The sequence below is a fragment of the Elaeis guineensis genome, chromosome 4 (assembly GCF_000442705.2).
Source record: "Elaeis guineensis isolate ETL-2024a chromosome 4, EG11, whole genome shotgun sequence".
Classification (NCBI taxonomy): domain Eukaryota; kingdom Viridiplantae; phylum Streptophyta; class Magnoliopsida; order Arecales; family Arecaceae; genus Elaeis; species Elaeis guineensis.
The window spans coordinates 21646259-21665942 of NC_025996.2; the positions used below are offsets into that span (position 1 = coordinate 21646259).

The window sequence follows — 19684 nt, forward strand, 5'->3', positions numbered from 1 at the left end:
TAAGTAGTTTGTAATATTATCTGGCCACTGCAAAACGTTTACGATTATAACGCAAAAGGCCTCGAGCCTCTGTAATTAGTTATGAATCTTGAAGTCTCCGTAGGTGAGTCTATGAATTGCTAATCCCTGTCCCACTTCATGGAGTCCTGTTTCTAAAGAAAAATTATTGGACACTTGGTTCGGTCCTTATTTTGAAGGAAAGAAAAAGAATAAGAAGAAGGTTCAGAAGAAAGGGCGATCACATGATTGGTTTTCACGCTAATTACCCGGACTTATATAGATCCCTTTTACTGATTTTTGTGGATTTGATGCAGAATTTTTTTTTCTTCTTTTTAATGATGTAGCATGGACTATTTGTGCTAGATTCGAATATATAAAACAGGTCGCACTAAAAAATAATATAAGAGAGTATTTGGTTGAAAGAATGAAGATCTGAAATCGGAATGGGTAACTTTCATTCTCACCGTTTAATTGGAAGGAGTCCCATTCCGATTCTGATTCTGAGATGAAATGAGAATAGTCAATCTGTATAGAACTCAATCCTTATTTTTCTCTATAGATTCAAATTTCTATTTGATTCCGGTTTTATCATGAACCAAATGTTTTAGAAGATTTGGCCATTCTGATTTCGATTTCAAACCATTTTGATCCTCATTTTCATTCTATTTTCGATTGGAAAATAAATATCTTTAAATATCTATATAAATTATATGGAATCTTAGCTATCCATCCTCCTCCCGTGCTCAACATTGGTCGAAGAATAAGAATTTATACGGAGCACAAAGTGGAGAGAATTATTGAGCTGTCCATCAATGATCCCATGACCCTATACCCTCACAAGGAATAACTGGAAGGTGGAGTCAGCTTCTATTCCTGAAATCGCGGTAACAGATGGACCGCATAAAGCTGTTAGGTAAAGCATCTTTTGACCCTTATTTTGTTCCCCGCTACCGTCCTTCGTGCAGGTGGCCGCAAAAGAGAGGGGCCTCGGGTGGGACGGATGCATGATATAAAAGATGGGAATTAACGTTACCCTGCTAGTCTAAAAACTTGAAAAAAAAAAAAGAAAAAGGAAAAAACGGATTGGGGATAAAGTGATCGCTGCAATTAGATTGCATGTCGCAAGGGAACGAAAAGAAAAAAGTAAGAAATGTTAGATAGAGAGAGTGATCGGTACTTGCGGGTTGTGTGGAGAGCATATGACATGCCAGTGAGTGCAGTACATACATATGTTTACGTGTGTGTTCAAAGTTTTATAGTCAGTACGAGCCTTCCTGGGTTTAGTCACGAAAAAACCACCAGCAAAGATCATTGAGAAGACTCCTAGCAGTAGTTGCATCAAACTAATCTATGTATTTAATCACAAAAAAAAAAAAAAAAAAAAAAAAGGAACAACCGGCAAAGATCGTTGAGAAGACTCCTAGTAGCTGCATCGAACCAACCGATATGTCTTTGTTCATATCATCTATACATCTACACCCACACATCAAAGGAGTCCAGCTCTCCCCCCAAAAAGTTGCCGCATGTTGATTTGAGCTCTGCTTAGCGTGCCTTAGCATATGCGAGATCTCGATTTGAGAAGGGGGGCGGAGGTCAATATCTCCATCATGCCCCCGTACCATCCATCTAAGAGAAGCGGAAGTAGAGGCTGATGCTTCCTCCATACCCCTTCTCACACCCTATCCTGTTCCCCCCACCCCCTCTACAGGTGTAGTCCTGTCCGCCTGAGCATAGCCCGTCCCTCATCCTTACCCCGTCTCTTGTACCCTCTCTATCAATCCCTCCCTTTCCTTCAATCTGTTGTGCCACCGAGCTCCAGTGAGCAAGATGAAGAGGGGGGGGGAGAGGAGAGAGGAAGGAAAAGAGAAATTTAGTGGCCATGCCTACTTGAGATTCGACATGATCGATCTTACCACCTTTCTTGATCACCTCTGCTGGCGTTGATGCCACTAAGACAATCACCTTGGGCTTGAGGGAGGACACGAGAGGAGAGACCCACTGGCCTCCCCGATTGTTACGGTCCCTCCATGGGCCGACAAAACAAGGGGATGCACACCCTGCTCGGCGAGCCCATGGAACTTCAGTTCCCGTCCACCACATGTCAGCCCTACTGTCCAACCCTACTTACCCTCTCCCTCCTCTTCACCACCCTCGCCCTCAGCACGCCTTGCATCCTCTCTGATCTCGATCCCACTGAGTGGAAGGGAGCCCTAGGCTGAGGGAGAGCGGAGGCCTTTAGCCTGGGTCTTTCATTTTTCATTTATGTTTTTTAACTTCACATGCAATTGAGTGGGTTGCGTCGAGCGTGGGCTTGACATTGAGTCATTGGAATCCTATCCATTCGGGCTCAGTGCAATCCTTGGAATTTCCATCTCCACCTCAACCCACCCCATCGGAGGAGCAGGCGAGCCTAGCTGCTAGCAGCATGCGCCCAGTTAGAGTCGGTGTTTGCTGAGTTCGGAAACATCCGGGTGGTGGAGAACGTCAACAGTATCGTGCAAGAGAGCTTCCTAGGTCAAGGCAAGAATATGAAGGTGCTAAAGGCCACCACTAGAATGCGACAGGTCCTGGCGGCTGGGGCATCGACATTGTAGCTATGATGAAAAAAAATGCCAAGGTGGAGTCTTCGTCATTCCTCGAGACACTTGGCTGCTGTCCTCGTGCCTTCATGCACGCCAACCACGCCTAACGGCTAAAAAATTTCAAAGCACAGAAAGCATGGGCTTTGCCGAGCTGTCTTATCGTATTTAAGTGGTTATGGTTTTCAACAGCCATCATCTGAATCCTAAAATTCGTGCCGGTCGGTGAGCCACAATGGACGACGGTAGCTCCCATGTGCTCAAAAATGCTTGGTGTGACAATTTTTGGGTGTTCTTGTTCATGGTGCTAGACTAATTGTTGTCCAGCATTTGTGGTTGTTTGTTTGATCCCTAATTTTTTTTTTAAATAAAATATGAAAACACACGGTGATCATATAGTTAAAGAGTTCTTGCAAATTTAGTCTAACAATTTTATATAAGTTAGAATGTTTCCGTCTTCTCTGTTGTGGTGCAACAAATTGTCTAGTGATGTCATGGAATGATACGGCGGATGTAGTTTGACGGTTGCATTTTTAGATTTCATAAATGTAGAGATTTATTGTACATTGAGATTGATGATCTTCAATTATTTTTATTAATTTAATAAAATTAATTTTTAAATAAATTTTGAGTTTTTTTTTTTTTCTTATTAATAATTTTGAAAGATTTTACTTTGGGTAATTGACAAATTGATCAAGTTAATAACATAACGCAGGAGAGAGTCGAGCTAAATTGAACCTGACAGATTAGCATTTTTCATCCTGCATGAGAGAGCAATAGTATTTTTGGCAAAAATCTCATATCTAAATTCTCCTATTCATAACTTAATTTTAAATAAATTTTAATTTATTTTATTAATTTATGATTATGATTTTCAGTCATTAATTTTTAAATACTTCATATTTATTTTGATTTACCACCAACATCACATTCATAGAAATGCTGATTAATAAAAATACAGACTAAAATACAATATTCAGATGATAACCATGATAGAAAAGAAAAAAAAAGATAAAATATAAATCATGATCAACTAAGCCCTCTCGAGAGCTTGCTTAAGAACAAAAAAGAGGAATATTACGAGAATATTATCGAATAAGATTGATCTATCACAGAGATTTCATAAATATCTAATTTCAAAAATAAAAATTTTAAAACAATCAAAATTTTTACGGAGATTGAATGCATTTTCTAATTTATGATCTGACAAATCTAGAATAAAAAATTCATTCTCAATTCTACGAGAATCTTATAAACGCCTTATCATACATATTAGGGGGGATTTCTGGCTACCCTTTGGTACCAATCACAACCACTAAGCACTAAAATTATGGTTTGCAGGTTTGTGGAGCATTATTCATGTTGAAATTGCTATTGCTCAATCAAGATTGCAGTTGCGGAAAGCTAAGCCGGTAGACGTACTATGCAAGTGCAAAATGGGGCATTTTTCTTTTTTTTTTTGGGTCCAAAGTAGAAATGGTGCTTTGATTTTTTTTTCCCCCTTGTGAGGGCCGCCGCCCGGGCGGGGGCCACGCGTAAACCAATGAGCCAGACGCTTTATTAAAATAAACATGGCTCCTTGAGGGAAAAAATGGAAACGTCAAAATAGGGGAAAGACAAGCGTCCGTTGATAACACACGTAAATCTCAAAATAAGCGCCTTCGCTTCAGAGCTGACAGATAACTGGGGCTATCCTTGTCATACTCACCCCCTCCCATATTACCATAGTGCGACAAGCAAGAAGGGCAGAGAAGCCAACCACAACGGGGTGTATGGAAACTGAAGACTACCTTGACTACGTACAGGAAAAGGCTACTGATACATCTCCAATGCAACGATCATGAAACATGGAGGCATCTAATTCCAAAATATTAACCACCTTTTGCGACACACAAAGTGCTGCGGACATGTCAGCAAGTTGATGCAATGCATTAACCGCAAGCAATCTAGCTTGCTATGCCAGTTAATCATCATCGATGCCCCTAGGGATCCTTCTTCCACCACCCTCATTTTTCATCCATTGACTTGTATGAAATAAAATCATATGAAAGGTGGTGAGACCCATATGTATGCTCCAAATCTAGAGGATGTAGCTATCCTGACTTGGTCACACTGCACCGCAAGCAGCAGATTAAAGAATTGGAGCCCTCCGTGAGGTTGCCAAAGCCCAGACTAATCCTCCACAGTACTTCTGTTACAGCTCCTTTTAAAGAGAGTTTTTTTTTTTTTTTTTTTCTGAGCGGATTGAGACATGTATTGCTTCAATCTGAATACAGTAGTACTTCTGCCAAGCCTTCTGGATGCCTTCCCTAACATAGCAAGATGATACAATTTTATCGCATTCCAAGAGAATAAGATAATCAGATTCACCAATGGAAACCTGTATCTTGATTGCTGATCTTGAGGCCCACTTCCTGGCAATGATAGGAGCCTGTGATAAAAATTCAGCTTGCTCCGTTTTGTCAAGAAGATTACCTCGCTGAAAACTCAAAGTTCCAGCAATATAAACATCTTTTAGGGCCCTTCTCCTTGACCATCACTTAGTAATCTAACTGCAGAGCGGTAATCATGAATTGCATCAGATTATCTGAAGATTCAAATGAACTTTTCAGAAGCCCTGCCAAATACCACACTACAGAAACCTTGAGACTGCTGATATACACATTTTATTTTTGAACCTACTACCATTCTGTACCGAAATACCTACAATACTCCATTTAGAAACCAAGACAAACGCCACATAATCTAGTTCCCAGAACAGAACATTCTAAAAACTTCATCTCTACGTACAAGGAAATTTTTCAAGAAATCAGCACTAGTTTAGCATTATGTCCTGTGGCTACCGAAGCTGGAATGCAAGCAACCCTCTCACACAGAATACATGTAGATGGGCAAAAACCCAAATCATGTCATGCCTGCCTATGATGCTCGCAAGTCATCTCGACATCCGCCTCAGGTGCAAAGATCTGACAGTTCATGAATATTCCCCTCCCTAAAGCCTCTCTCTCTTTTGATCAAATCACAAACTGATCAGTCACTTGGGGGCACCATACTTGATATATCATGGATTGTGCTGTCCAGAAATCTTTGTATTAACACCACAACGCTTAGATACTGCTTGCCGCATTCATTTCTTCACGTGCTCAGGAATGAGGCGCTGAATGAGTTCAGGAGAAGCACCTTCAAGCTCTGCAAGACACAATAATGAGCTTGGAATATTGTCAGATAAGAATCAAGGAAAAAAGGCAGACATATCTTTCACCTTCAGGCATGAAATTAAATATAGGAGGTAGGGGGCGTCCATTTGGCAGACGGGTGTTTGGGTCCCTCAATTCATCAAAGAATGGATGGGCACAGGCCTCCAACTGCACAGGATTCATATATAAGAAATATTATCAAATATATCGATTTTTTTATCTTCTTAATTTGAAAAGTGTCCCTTTTCTGAGATTAAGAAGGATTATCCCCACCTTTCTACCCGATACCCACCCCACCATTGAGGGTTGTCTTCGACCAAAATCAAACTCCCATTCCCTTGCCCAAGTGGCAAGGGGTGATACCATCCAAGCAAGCGCTTGGTGGTAAAAAAACAGTAGATATGTTGCTGATGCTTTTATATAGATTCTCTACTCTTTGCAATAGAAACTAACAGTATTATAAATGCAATACGCCAGGTCCTAAACCACCTCTTAAGAAAAAAAAAAAGAAATGCAAATTGAGCTTGAATCAAGAATTGCTTTAGTCTTAATATCTTTTACTGACAATAACATATTTCAATCTAAGCTAATCACAATTTCCAGAAGCTAAAGCTGATATGAGATGAAAAGTAAAGTCCATCACTGTATGCAACTAAAATACATGTAGAGGCAACGACTTCACAATGTACCCAAGAAGTGCTATCACCTGGCCAGTGTGGGTTCAAAAGCCAAATGCCTAGAAATAGAGGATCCTATTACACATGAACTTGCTTTATTTAACTTTTCCTTTAGGTTTCTATTAGTAACTCAAAACATCAGTTCTCTAATGCTCCCAGAGCACGTGGGCATGTGCATGAGGATTACAGGGCCTTCGAATGACACCAGGCAGAATGAGAGAAATTAAGCTTTTCTTTATTGCAGATTGAATGAACTATGGAAATGAAAGAGAGGACAAGGGCAGATGACCTTGTATGCCCCATCCACCATCTAGAATGTACATGTCATCACATGATATGTCTCATAGGAGCCATTGACAATACTGGAATGTTTTCACTTGTAAAGGAAGAATTATGTATTCTGAAATACAGAATAGGTATAAGTAAGCAAACTACAAGTTGAAATTTAATTATAAGCCACTTTAAGTGCATCCTACAGCCAAGAATGCTTATGACAAGCAGCACCATATCCAATAGCATAAAAGGATTTTAGAGTAAATGAATACGATATGCTCAATTTCCAAATTGTACATCCATAAAAGATTATCATTTATTTTCTATTATATTTTTAAAATAATCAAATAAAAAAGGAGACAATAATTGAAATAAATGAGTCAACAAGCCACCATAATAGATTACAAAATAGAGATCAGTTAGCAGAATGATATTTTTTTTGGAGAAGTGAAAGATACTTACAGCTGTGCAACGCAAATTTGGTGAGTACTGAAGTAGCCTTGATACAAGATCAACTGGCTCGGGAGGCATTCGCTTGTGGAAAAGCTGAAAAAGAGAAGCATGACAAGTAAATCATCTAGATTTGACACCTGAGTTCTAATGCAATGTGCTTACTGACCTTATGCCAGGGATGGGCTTTAATCTGAGGAAATTTGAACTCATTGTAATTTGGATTCATGCATTTAATCTCTTCTCGTGTAGGGGTACCTAAGATCTTGCATAACAACAACAATTAGTTGAGTATGAGTTCAACTGATGAATAAAACCTGAAATGCACAAAGATACAGAAAGTAGTGCATGGATATCAGACCTTAATGATTTCCACCAGCTGATCAACCCCACTTTCTCCAGGAAATAGAGGCTGCATTACATTCATTTTGTTAAAGCAACAGGAATAACAAAACAAATGTTTGTGTCAAAAAATAACCTACCAAAGACCAAATAACAACATAAAGAGAGAAACAAAATCAAAATATTATAATAGCATGGCACAAAATCATGTGTAACATATAGTCTAAAGAGTTGCAAATCATATCATGCTAAATGAGGAAAATAGTCTAGAAAGGGATATTCTTCATTGATCTATGCTTCATTTTCTTTTTTTTTTTTAAAATTAAAAATGCTTCTTGTTATATTACCTGTGTGGTTTTAAAGTTAAAGTTGACAAGGAAAAGGACATAACACGATGGCAATTGTACACCAGAACATGAGAAAAGGTGCAAGGGTCACTAAGAGAACTGAATCATCCTAGAAGAATACAGAGTGAAAACCAAGCATTCAAACAAGGAAAGACTATAACTAAAAACAACTAGCCATCCTATATACTTTACGTACATACTTCCACAAGACAATTCATTTATGCAATGAAAAAATTCAGATCTTTACAGATTAAATGCCAGTCATGTATCATGTCCAACTCATGACCTGGCTTAAGCATGCGGGATCAAGCAGTGATGGTAAAGCATCAAATATTCATTTGTCAATATCCAGATTTTGAACTGTAAAGACTATTCCCTTCAGTCAATTGTCTTTCCAGGATCTGACACAAGCGTTGAAAGGTCCTTTTGTGTTTCTTATGGGGATTAAGCAAGCTCACAAATAGTTTGAATCAGTCAAATATCGGGGTTTAGAGATGCATGCCTAGTAATAGAAGTGAGAAAAATAAATTTCTTCACTGGTAAATGCATACCAAATGGGTCTGCCACTAATGGAGAAGGATAGAATTTTTGAGTCCCATGATATGCATTCTTGAATTTTTATGGGACATGGATTAAACAAGGAAGAAGTGGAACTTCAGACATGGGCCCAATATGGGCCTGATAGTGTGGAAGTCATTTAGGAACAATGGAGCTCAAGATGGAACATTCAATGCAAAATCAATGAAGCAATGAAGCTTCCAAAAAGAGTTAAATGTGTCAGTTATCATACCAAGTAGATTGGTTCTTTTAATATGAATATATCAGGTTGTCGATGGGCAGATGGCATTTTACCTGCTCATACTTGATGCTTAGCCTTCAGTGCCAGGAGGATTTGGGTTTGATCATCTTTATTTGAAGCCCAATTGGGCTTTGAATTGCCATTGGTCTCCTGCCAAATATAAAGGTGCTAAAGGATGACTGCCAATGATTATCCCTTTTGTTATGGTCTCTTTTACTTTTTTTAAAAAAGCAAGGTTATGTTATTATTTTTCAAGTTATTCGATTTCTTATGTTCATGGGAGTGAAGAAAGCAACATCATAAACAGTACCCAGAAATTTGAAACACGGTGATATGGTTTCCACATCATTAAAATGCATTCTAGAAAAGATTTTTCAAACAAACGGAAGCACATTAACTGGAAGCCCAGCAATAGATTCTATCCAATTGAAAAAGAACAAATATACTTATGCAAAATCAAATTTGCATCATACTTTTCCCAATACAAATTGTTGTTTGGGCCAATAAAATATAATATAATTTAACTATCTTAGCTAGTGTAAGTCCTACTTCTGAAAAATGGCATTTGTGGTTTCCCAAAGAGCTAAGGAGCCAAAGAATAAAAATTTATAAAAATCAAATTTCTAAAATTAGCTTGGCTTTATACTGATCAATGTATGTCAGAGTGCACAACCCTGATATATGACAATGAGATTAACGAAAAAATATTTCAAAATAATTTAGAGTTCAGGACTCCATGATATATTTTAGTTTAAAATGGTTCCCTTATCCCTCTGCCTATTTCTCTACCTTACTTCAAACTGATGGCACTAATTCTAGCAGCTGCGGCTCCGTCAGTAGTCTGTATAACAAGAATGTGAATCTACAGTCTGGACTTCTATTTTATGGGTACTTTGTGAAGAACAAGTGTGCTGTTGTTTTTGATGACTATAAATGCTGTCCATTAGTTGTTCTAATACAATTTTTTAGCTGTACAAATACAATAATGTATCTTAAAAAATTTGTAGTAGAGGACTGCATCTATTACATAGAACAAAACTTGAAGCATAAAAAAAGCTATTTTCATATTTCACCATTAATATTTTCTAATATGCAATGATATCTCTGTCCAGGTAAGTTTAACAATCGAGTGTTATGGAACCTCAAAGTAACAAGATATTCACTCTATCAAAGTAATGTTAAAAAATGATTACAATAAAAATCTTAGAGGAAGCCAGCACAAGGCATGTAAAAGCAAAACTTCAAAGATACTGATCAAGTTTAATGTCTATTCCAGATGAAGATGATGGAAAAGGTCACAAATCAGGATTATGATCTGTGACCTTTCCTATCCAGAAAGCCATACAATAGCCATACAATAAACAACAAAGATGACAAAAAATGTCTTGCAACTTGCCATCCTTTAATTTGTTAACCTTGTCCTAAGCGGAGGTAAAAAGGAAAGAAATTAAAGATTAAAAAAAGATGTTTCCATCCTTTTGGTGGTCCTCATCTCCCAACCACTAAAATCAAAAGCTTCGGAAAAATTAGGAGATTGCTGAGGTAAGATCTCAGCATTAGCATCAACAACTACACATGTATGGCAAAATGCAAATTTCCTTCTAAGTGACTAAAAAAGTTGACTCCAAGAAGGGAATACTTCATCACACATCACCTCCTGCTTCCCCTAAATTATTGTTAAACTATTAACATGTTCAAGATGTCTTCGAACTTCAAGGTGCATTATCAAAATTTATAATATTTAATTATAAATGTTAAGTACCAAGACATGCACAACGATAACATGTACACAACATTCAATAATGCTTAGTAGTGTCGAAACAGTAAGTTGTCCAATATTCCCCCAGGTGTAGGGTGGCAGACTACGCAAAAGATTTTGGCTCGTATGGTCTTGTCATGCCAAGATTTTATCTAGAACCTGACCAAAGAAAATAATTCTCTAAGATAGCTTCCTTCAACTCTTGCACAGAACAGTTCAGGCAATAAGCCTTTTCGCACTTAAGACATTGTCTAAGGTGGTGTCTTATAGCCATAATCCCAAGGTTCCTTTCTCTGTTTACATTAACTTAAATCCTTTGGAACACTGATTATATCCTGAAATCATATAAACTAACCACTTGTGCAGCAGAATTTACAGAGTATAATAACATTCTATTAATCATCATAAGACCGAAAGAAAAGCAAACTTCTCCAACTTAACAGCACATGCAATCCAAAATTCCAAATTAAGAAGAAAGCCGACTAAAATCTTAAGAAGGAAACTTAACAAAGTATGTTTTAGCGTAAAAACCACCAGCATAATGTCTACCTGCCCTATAAGAAGCTCCGCCAAAACACAACCAACAGACCACATATCAATTGCAGTGGTATATTCCGTAGCTCCAAAGATGAGCTCTGGAGCCCTATAGTACCGTGAGCAGATGTAAGATATATTAGGCTCTCCTGGAACCTGTAATTGGGTCATCGGATTCAGATCTAAGAAATTCACCATAGAACAATCATATACAGATAACATGACATACCAGTTTCTTAGCACTGCCAAAGTCGCAAAGCTTTACTTGATGAGTATGAGGATTGACCTGCAACGTCAATCAAATTTTTGAACAAAATTTAATTAGAGATACGATCCAAGACAAGTTTTTCATTAAAAAAAAGCCCCGAGAAACAGAGGCGGATCGCCCCTGTTCCCCCGCGGAGCCGCGGGAGCCCTTTCCACCGCCCGACGGTCACGGCTGCCCTCCGGCGGCCCTCCGACTGCCTCTCCGACGGATTCCCCTCCCTCTTTTTCTTCCTCCCTCCCTCTCTCTCTCTCTATTTCTCTCTTTCTCTCTTTTTCTTCCCCGGCACCGGCATGTGCCGTTTTGCATGCCGGAACCGTCTCGGTTTTCCGTCGGGACGGTTCGGCACGCCCCATACCAGACGGTTCGACCCGGTACGGCATTCCTTGTGTGAAACATTATGGGGTCATAAGAATCCTAACCTAATCTTGCAAGTTGCAACCCCTAGTCCACCCATATAATGTGTCAGATGTATGACAATCCCAAAGTTTAGCAACCCCTAGTCCACCCATATAATGTATCAGATGTATGACAATCCCAAAGTTTAGCCACACCAACTTAGGGCAAGGGAAGGGCATACTCTCTGTATAGTGTATTTTTAGCATATCGCAATTGCATTTTTTTAACATAAGATACGTAAGATGGACAAACATGACTGCTTGCACATACATGTTGTGATATGCTTTTTATGAAACTCATCACATATGAGAAAAAAACTGAGTTTGCTAGGTGGCTATGGGAAACGTTAGAAGTTCATGTAATGTGTCTTTCTGATGAAGAATGAATATTCATCAGTAGATCACAGGTAGTACAGTGCCTGCCAAACAATGCGGCTTTGTCAAACATGTCTCCCAGCAAAGATATAAAAACTACAAATCACATCATAGAAAGGCTCTCATGTTCCTCTAAGCCTCATAAAAGCACCATGACAAGAATCCAAACCCATTTATATCTCGCAAAAAGAGTAACCTTTGTTTTATATTCTATAATGAGATATTACTAACCTTAGTAGAATGTAAATAAGTGATTGACAAGAAAATGAGTATTCAACTCATAATGGTAATTGACTCTGACCACCGAAAGCACCTAGATGTTATTTCTACATGTCAAGATTGAAGTTAAACTCACTTCGTTGATTGGCTTGGAAGTTGTTAAACCTCAATCAGTGATGGAACAGCAGGCCATTGTTAGCTTGAAAGTTAAGCATCCTACTTTAGAAGCCTAGCTATAACTCCTTTCAACCTTTGTTCTGACTCAACAATCATCTACGGGAACAAGTTTGAGATCACTAACCATGAACCTAACAAATCAAAATTTCTCCTCAAATTTACTTTCAATATGTCATCAATATCGAAACCATGAGGTATTTATGACACTACTCAAATGCCCCCTGGCATAACAGATGCTGAAAAATAATATCAACTTTTAGGCATACCAAAAAAATCATTAATCAGAGAAGAGTAATGGATAGAACCTATCAAGAGACAATCTCTTACCAACAGATTTTGTGGCTTAATGTCACGATGACAGATTCCTACAACATGATGGATGTAAGAAAGTGCACGGCAGATCTAGGCACATAAACAAGAAAATATTAATTCAGGAAAACAGATTTGACTAAATATAGAATGCAAAAATGATTTTGCAGTAAACAATGATTGGCAAAATATAAGTACGGCAGCACCATTCACCTGATATGTATACAACTGAATATATATGAGAGGCATACGTTGGTTCATCCGGGTATAGTACTTGCAAATGCGATAAACAGTCTCAGATACATACTCAAGTACAAGGTTGAGGTAGACCTCATCATTGTCAGTGGTTGAAAAGAAATAGTGCTTTAGTTGGACTACATTTGGATGGTCAAGTAAGTGCATTATTTGGAGTTCTCTATTCTTGTATCTCTTATCTTGCAGCACCTTCTTGATAGCCACCGTTTCTCCTGTTTCGACACACTTAGCCTGTGCCAGTTGTATAGTATCATGTCATGATTATAGGTGAAAAAGGAAGAATTGTATGCCATAAAACTAAGAAAATATGCCAAGACAAAATTAGTGCTATTTACCTGAAAGACTATGCCAAATGAACCAGTCCCAACCACACGTTCTGCCATATATGAGATTGTCTGACATGCAATTGGAAAAAAGTTATCATTAACCAAGTTCTGATTTCAAACAATTAGTAAGAAACATCAGGTAAGCTTTATAATCTAAAGAGGTTTAGGACTACTGCAAAAGATGGTCTGGGATAGAGAAATTCACTGCACCATAGATATCCAGATGAAAATTTGGCTACATGACAGAACTCCAATATACCAAGCTCATAGATATCATGAGTCAATGCACCTATATTTCCAACGGATTTTCATCCCCATACTTATAGAGATGAACATGAACAATGACAATCATGTAAATTTTTTTTTGGAGGACCATTAGAGAAGCAATTTTGAAATACGGCCATTTGGAAACAAAACTCTAAGCACCAACATGCCCAGGCCATGTTTCTAGCTGATGCATGTGACCAAATTAGCCAATAAAGTTGAACAAAACAAGTATGATCACTAGTCCTATGAGCTAAGAACACTATGCCATTAACATTAGAAAAGAAAGCTCCTAATCAGTAATACATGAATAACAGATTTAAGTTCGAGAAATCATATAACCTGTTTAGGCTGGCCATTTCGACCACCTATTGTTGTTGCAATTATCTGACCTCTCTCAGTTCCATTTCCACTCACCATTGTCCCTTCAGTATCCTGTACGAGCCACTTTCAACAATTAAGCATATGATAATTGAAACATGCTACAGATGAAACTGTATCCTGGAAGAGCCACTCTTGACAATTAAGAAATATAATAATCCAAACATGCTACAGATGACACATTTGTACCTTCTGAACTAAGGGCAAATTATATTAAACAGGTAAAAAAATGAAGATATACCTTCTCATTGTGGTCTTCAACTTTATCATCCTTAATTGTCATTTCATGCATTTCCTTCGGAAGCTGATCCACAGCAGCATCTTCAGTTCTAGCAGGTGGATCCATGTTGGATGTGCTTGCATCCAAATGTAAATGAGTTGAAGTCATATTCTGATCTAGACCAACAGCTTTGTCTTCAACAAGATGTGGTTCTGAAGAAACTTCCCCTGCTCCATCCTGATCAAACTTTGCTCTTTTTGTGCCAGGATCTCCACCCTTATGTGAAGGTGATAAATTTCAGGACATTATAACACAATAAAAATTGAAAACAAAAGGTCAAATCAAGGAGACATGCTAATGTAGCACAACACCTGCTAGGCTTATTTTGAAGCAAGATTCGTTATTGGTCTGTGTTAGATTCCAAGAAAACAGCTTGACACAAAGTTCTAAATCCAAACAAAAGGAATTTATCTGTCATACTCACGTTATGAGAATGCGCATTGTGGCTTTCCAACATTCATAATTGAAGCCTCAAGTTTAATCCACTAAATTGGCTTAGGATATCTCTTTGTTGCTCACCTATAGTTTACTCCTTTATTTTACTTAGGAAAAAAGGCAAGTGTGCAAGTTCCTCTAATTGGCTATGAAGAATGTCATGATAAAAATTCTTACAATTCATCCATACAAGATCAGTTTCTCAAAATTATTAATGATCCTACAAGGAACTTAATAAGGATCATCAAATGGATATAGAGATCCATGAAGTTCGAAAATTTACAGTTAATGAAGGCCCTTTTAGGCTGGTGAAATCTCAAGTACTCTCAACTCCAACCTACTCAATATTTCCTCTGTTTATTACAAGCATATATAGACTCATCTTCCATTGAACTCATCAATCTAATTTCTTCCACATAAACAACTAAACATGGTCTTAGTCAAGTGACTTTAGCTGATGATGATAAGCCATCAGAAAATGAAGGGTCCTCCTCCAATATGAGTAGCGCTTGCCATCAAGACCAGTAAAGGTGAAGAATTATCTACAATTGTTCAAGATCAATAGTTAATTTTATAAAAGTAATGCTGGCTTCCTTTTAAAGAGCTGTAACATTTAGTCGCAAGTCTTATGTCTTTGTAGATAAGCCTCAAGAAAATTTTATAGCAAGAAAGTGTGATGCAAACCAAATAGCACAAGCTACAGTCCAAAAAGTCATGGTCAAAAATAAACGGCATATACTTAGTTCTATGTCATCAACAACTCAGAGAATCATCATCATCATCAAATCCCTTTCGCATCATAGGGGTCAGCCATATAATAGAGCATATTTTACAACCACATGCAAACTTGATGGTGACCCTCCACAAACTGTTACAAGATTCCTGGCCAAGGCATATTTAGGAAAAAGAAGAACCGGCCATGGAGCTTATAAGGCCAGATTGAGGGTACGGGGATCTACCTTGTCATAATCTAAACTCATAGAACCAACAAGCAATCCACCAAAATTCCCTAGCTTAGAGATAGTCATAACCAAAAGGAATAGTTATGCCGGTCAAATTATGACAAGCATAACTATTCCACGAGAGAGCTGTCATAAGCTATTCCTTTGAATATAGACACCTTTTTATGGACAAAAACATCATTATTCAAAAGTTATTTCAAAATGGCACCTTTTACCACTCAAAAGTGGAGCCAAGCGAAAATTGACATAACTCATGCATAACTATTTCCATATGCATAACTTTTAGGGCCTATTTGGATGACTAGACCCAAAATCCTATGGGATTCATGGGTTGTCCCAGTACAATTTGAAAAAAAAATTTGCCTGGGTAGGTCTATATTCGCAAATACCCAAGAACCTTTGGAGTGGGCCAGCCCGACAGATCTTTTTTTTCTTCCTATAAGATTCGGGCCAGGTCACTCCAAAGGCTCCGGGGTATTTGTGAATATAGGTCTAGCCCAGGCTGATTTTCCCTAATTGTGTTGGCCCACCCACAAATCTTATAAGATTTTGGGCCCAATCATCCAAACAGGCCCTTATCATTTCCTTTTTCCTTGTTCCTGAACCAAACGCAGCTAGAGTAAATAACTACACATTCCTTTGTGGTTGAAGAGCCCCACAACACCCTCACTTCCTCCTCTCCCTCCCTGTTCATCTTCTCATTCTTTTATCCTATCCATTTGGATATGTCTCTCTATTATTAGATAAGCAGGCATCATAGGTTATTCAAATCCCAAGCTATATACATCATACACTACCATATAACCAATTCTAAGGTAATGTTGGTTAAGATATATAATCAAGTTTACTTTAGCACCTTTTTTAACATGTTACCTAAAGGTTTGTACTTTGTCCCTTATACTTTATGGTTTGAATTCTAAACACTGATTTCTTTTGTTTCATTTGATCGAATACCAAAATTTTAATCTTCATCCAGTCTGTAAGCTATCCAAAAGTAGTGCATAATATGTTTTTGTGCCATATGCATGAACAAGCTTATTTTGTTTAAGATATTAAATATGTTTGAGTAGGCTAGGAAAGTGCTTGGTTTGTAAACTATACCTATTCAACAATCCATAAATAGGCTCTGAATCTCAGTTAGTCGATGCATGTTAGAAGTTAGTAGGATGGACTATTTCTTTTCATTTCCATTAAAAAAATGATGACAATATTTATACAAAATCCAAAACAACAACTGCCAAGTATTGATAAGAAAAGGTTAAGCACATGAGATCAACACAAAATAAAATGAGAAAATTGAAATGATTAGAAAAATGAAAAATCATAAGTAAAATGGTACGAATGAATCATGACTATGAACCATTCCTCATGGCAACATGAGAAAAGCAACTGACCATAACAAAAAATTATGAAGAATCATCACAAGCTACGGGTCTCTCATGTGAAAAGGAAAACATTTCGTTGGAAAATCTAGTTTTTAATTTGTTTTAAACGACAAAATGACAAATATGGAAAGTTTATCCCTAAATCTCTGGAAAACTTTCCCTTCTCCGTGGAAAAATCCTTTTTATTTTCTTTCATTGTTTTCATGCAACCAAAGACGAACACTGATATAAGGGATGTGAGAACTAGAAAAGAACTTGAAAGAAACATCGACACCACCAACCCACCAACCTACCAAAAATTAAAAGGAAAAAAAACGCCATATCTGACTTTTCCACTGGCTGGAAATATTGAAATGAATTAAAAAAAAAAAACTCTGAATTTTAAAGAAACATCAACCAGCACCCAAAATAAGGTTAAAAGAAACTAAATCGACAAAAATCCTCCTTTTGTCGCTTAATCCCACAAAGACGCATATCCCTAAAATCTTACCGATCAAATAAAACCCCATCAGACTAATCGTCTCAAGTACCAATACGACCTCCTCCACAAAATCAAGGTAAAAAGAAGCAAAAAAAAAAAAGTCCAAAAGAAACTAACAGGAAAGAAAGCGGTGAACTCACGGGATCCGAAATCGACGACCTCCCGGACGCAATGCTCTTCAGCCGTCGCATCATATGCATGATTCCCCACTTGACCAACACCAAACGCTAACTCCCTCTCTCTTCTCCCCTCCCTTTGCCCCACGGGTGCCGGCGCTCAGAAAAGAGAAGCCCTCTCCTCTCTCTCCCCCTCCATTGGACAGCACCACCAAGGAGGAAGCGAAGCCAAAGGAGGGGAAAGAAGAGAAGAAAGAGGACAGAAAAGACGATGGCTTCCTCCTCCCACTCTCTCTCTCTCTCCTTCTCTACAACACAAAACAAAACAAAAAGGAAACCACCAGATTTCGGCCTCTCTCTCTCTCCCCCTCTTTTCGTTCTCCTCTCCCCTCTTTTTCTTTGCGTGTCTCTCTTTTTCTTTAGGTTTTGCTACCTGTTCGGTTCAGCAGTCAAACCTCCGGAGCCCGACCCCAATCATTCCCTCCGTCCGCCCCCACCCGCTAGGATCCGTACTCCGCCTTCGTGGGCCCGACCACAGCCGTCCGTTGCCCGCCGAACGGGATCGACGGCGGATAGGCGCACTGCGGCTTGGGGAAGGGAGGATTTACGGGAGTGCCCTCGGGCGGAATTTCCGGGCGGCGGTCTTCTTATTGATCCTCTCCCGTCCACGATGAAACACGCGTGAGAAGCGGTCGTCAGATTCCCCTTCCTAAGAAGGGGTGGGAGATTAAATATAGCAATTCATTGAGGCTTTCTTTTGAAAATTCCGTGGGATCGGACTGAATTTCTCAACAGCCTATTTAACCTACAGCCACCTAATCTCTCTGTAGCCCAAATGCTAGAAGAAAAAGAAAAAAAATATATATATATATATATATTTTATCTTGTAATCCAACGTAGACAAAATTTAAGCCAAAAATTAGGATAGTCCTTGCTGAATGAATTGGGCAGGCTATCAGACCCGATTTTTATAAAAATTCCAGCCCAATTTTACCGGATTTCCCAAGCACGCCCTTAATTTTTTTTAAAAACAATTGTATAGGCTAATTTCTACGGTTTAATCCTATAGCCAGTTCAAGGGCTGACTCCAAATAAAACTATAATGGAGCCTCCGATTTCTCACCACCTATATAATTCAACCCAATTCAAGGGTTGATGACTTAAGATTAATTGAAAATAATTAAATTTGCAAGTTGCCCGTAATAGTATTATTACAGTGTAATCAAATCAAAGAAACGTGCAGGCCATTAATTAGTAGGCTATTGACATTCTTTTTCAGTGGTAGCATCAATTGAGACATGAGTGACAATACACACGCTTACATCTAACATAGCAGACTTATTGCATGGACATGATTTATTGAGAATGAAAGCCACTTTCATCTATTCCTAATAGTCGGATGATGCATTTCTATTCCTCTGGTGCCTTCGAGATTGTTTCTGATGGCGATTTTATTTAGTTTTGTATGGCAGACTGTTTTTTTTACATCGATGTTACTCATCAACATAGGATGCGAAAATTAATTAAACTATCTTAGGCTACGTGAAGTTTTCGGAATGTGGCATCATAAACATAAGGATTAGATAATACCATCTTTACTGAAGAGAGATGAATAATTTTTGGTTAGATCTCGTGGTGTTGCTATTACTCGATGCAGTGGTGACAAAGAGGATTTACAATGGAGAGGGACAACATTGTGAGAGCCAGGATGCTCCAATTGTTTGAATTTCCAGCAAATTCAGATATCTGATTTTTGATAGGATTAATTTATCTTTGTGCATTTTACGTGGGGTGGCAATTAAACTTGATCTTTAAAATCAAGTTAAATTGTTGATAGTTTTCCGCGAATCTAGTTTGCTTGTCTTAGTACTAAGATCTATCCCCAACAAGATGATTTTTTTCCCCATACATACATACATACATTTATACGCATGTACATGCAGAATATGCATATAATGATATACATAAAACAAAGTCAGAATTCACAAGAGACAACACCTGCTTAGTTGTTACTTCCATATTTAATATATGCTATGTTTCGAAGCTTCAACAGAAAACATGATTGACTATAGGCTATAGCAAACGATTCGGTTGAGAAA

The 19684-nt window shown here is 38.1% G+C and overlaps 1 protein-coding gene across 2 annotated transcripts; it reads right to left on the bottom strand.

The window, feature by feature from the left end:
• Positions 1 to 5229: 5229 nt before the first annotated feature.
• On the bottom strand, positions 5230 to 17950 carry LOC105043419 (shaggy-related protein kinase epsilon). 2 transcript variants are annotated; one of them, XM_010920957.4, is made up of 13 exons: positions 17610 to 17950; positions 14168 to 14422; positions 13888 to 13980; positions 13291 to 13350; positions 12914 to 13186; positions 12719 to 12793; positions 11187 to 11243; positions 10973 to 11113; positions 7538 to 7588; positions 7346 to 7441; positions 7189 to 7272; positions 5842 to 5944; positions 5230 to 5768 (listed from the first exon to the last, which is right to left on the bottom strand). In XM_010920957.4, exons 1-13 carry the CDS (start codon positions 17667 to 17669, stop codon positions 5707 to 5709), a joined length of 1410 nt encoding a protein of 469 aa, XP_010919259.1. In that variant the 5' UTR covers positions 17670 to 17950; the 3' UTR covers positions 5230 to 5706. The 2 variants fall into 2 exon arrangements, with proteins under 2 accessions (XP_010919259.1, XP_010919260.1); XM_010920958.4 differs by lacking the exons at positions 10973 to 11113; positions 11187 to 11243 and having other exon boundaries at positions 5500 to 5768; positions 17610 to 17909.
• Positions 17951 to 19684: the final 1734 nt, after the last annotated feature.

Bases quoted from the DNA above. Each gene is read 5' to 3' on its own strand.
- LOC105043419 (XM_010920957.4), bottom strand. From the start codon at position 17,669: ATGCATATGATGCGACGGCTGAAGAGCATTGCGTCCGGGAGGTCGTCG. The intron at 12,794-12,913 runs GTGAATGGTGCT...TTATGTGCCTAG, and splicing joins TTCAGTTGTATACATATCAG to ATCTGCCGTGCACTTTCTTA. The intron at 11,244-12,718 runs GTAAGAGATTGT...TTGACGTTGCAG, and splicing joins TTAAGCCACAAAATCTGTTG to GTCAATCCTCATACTCATCA.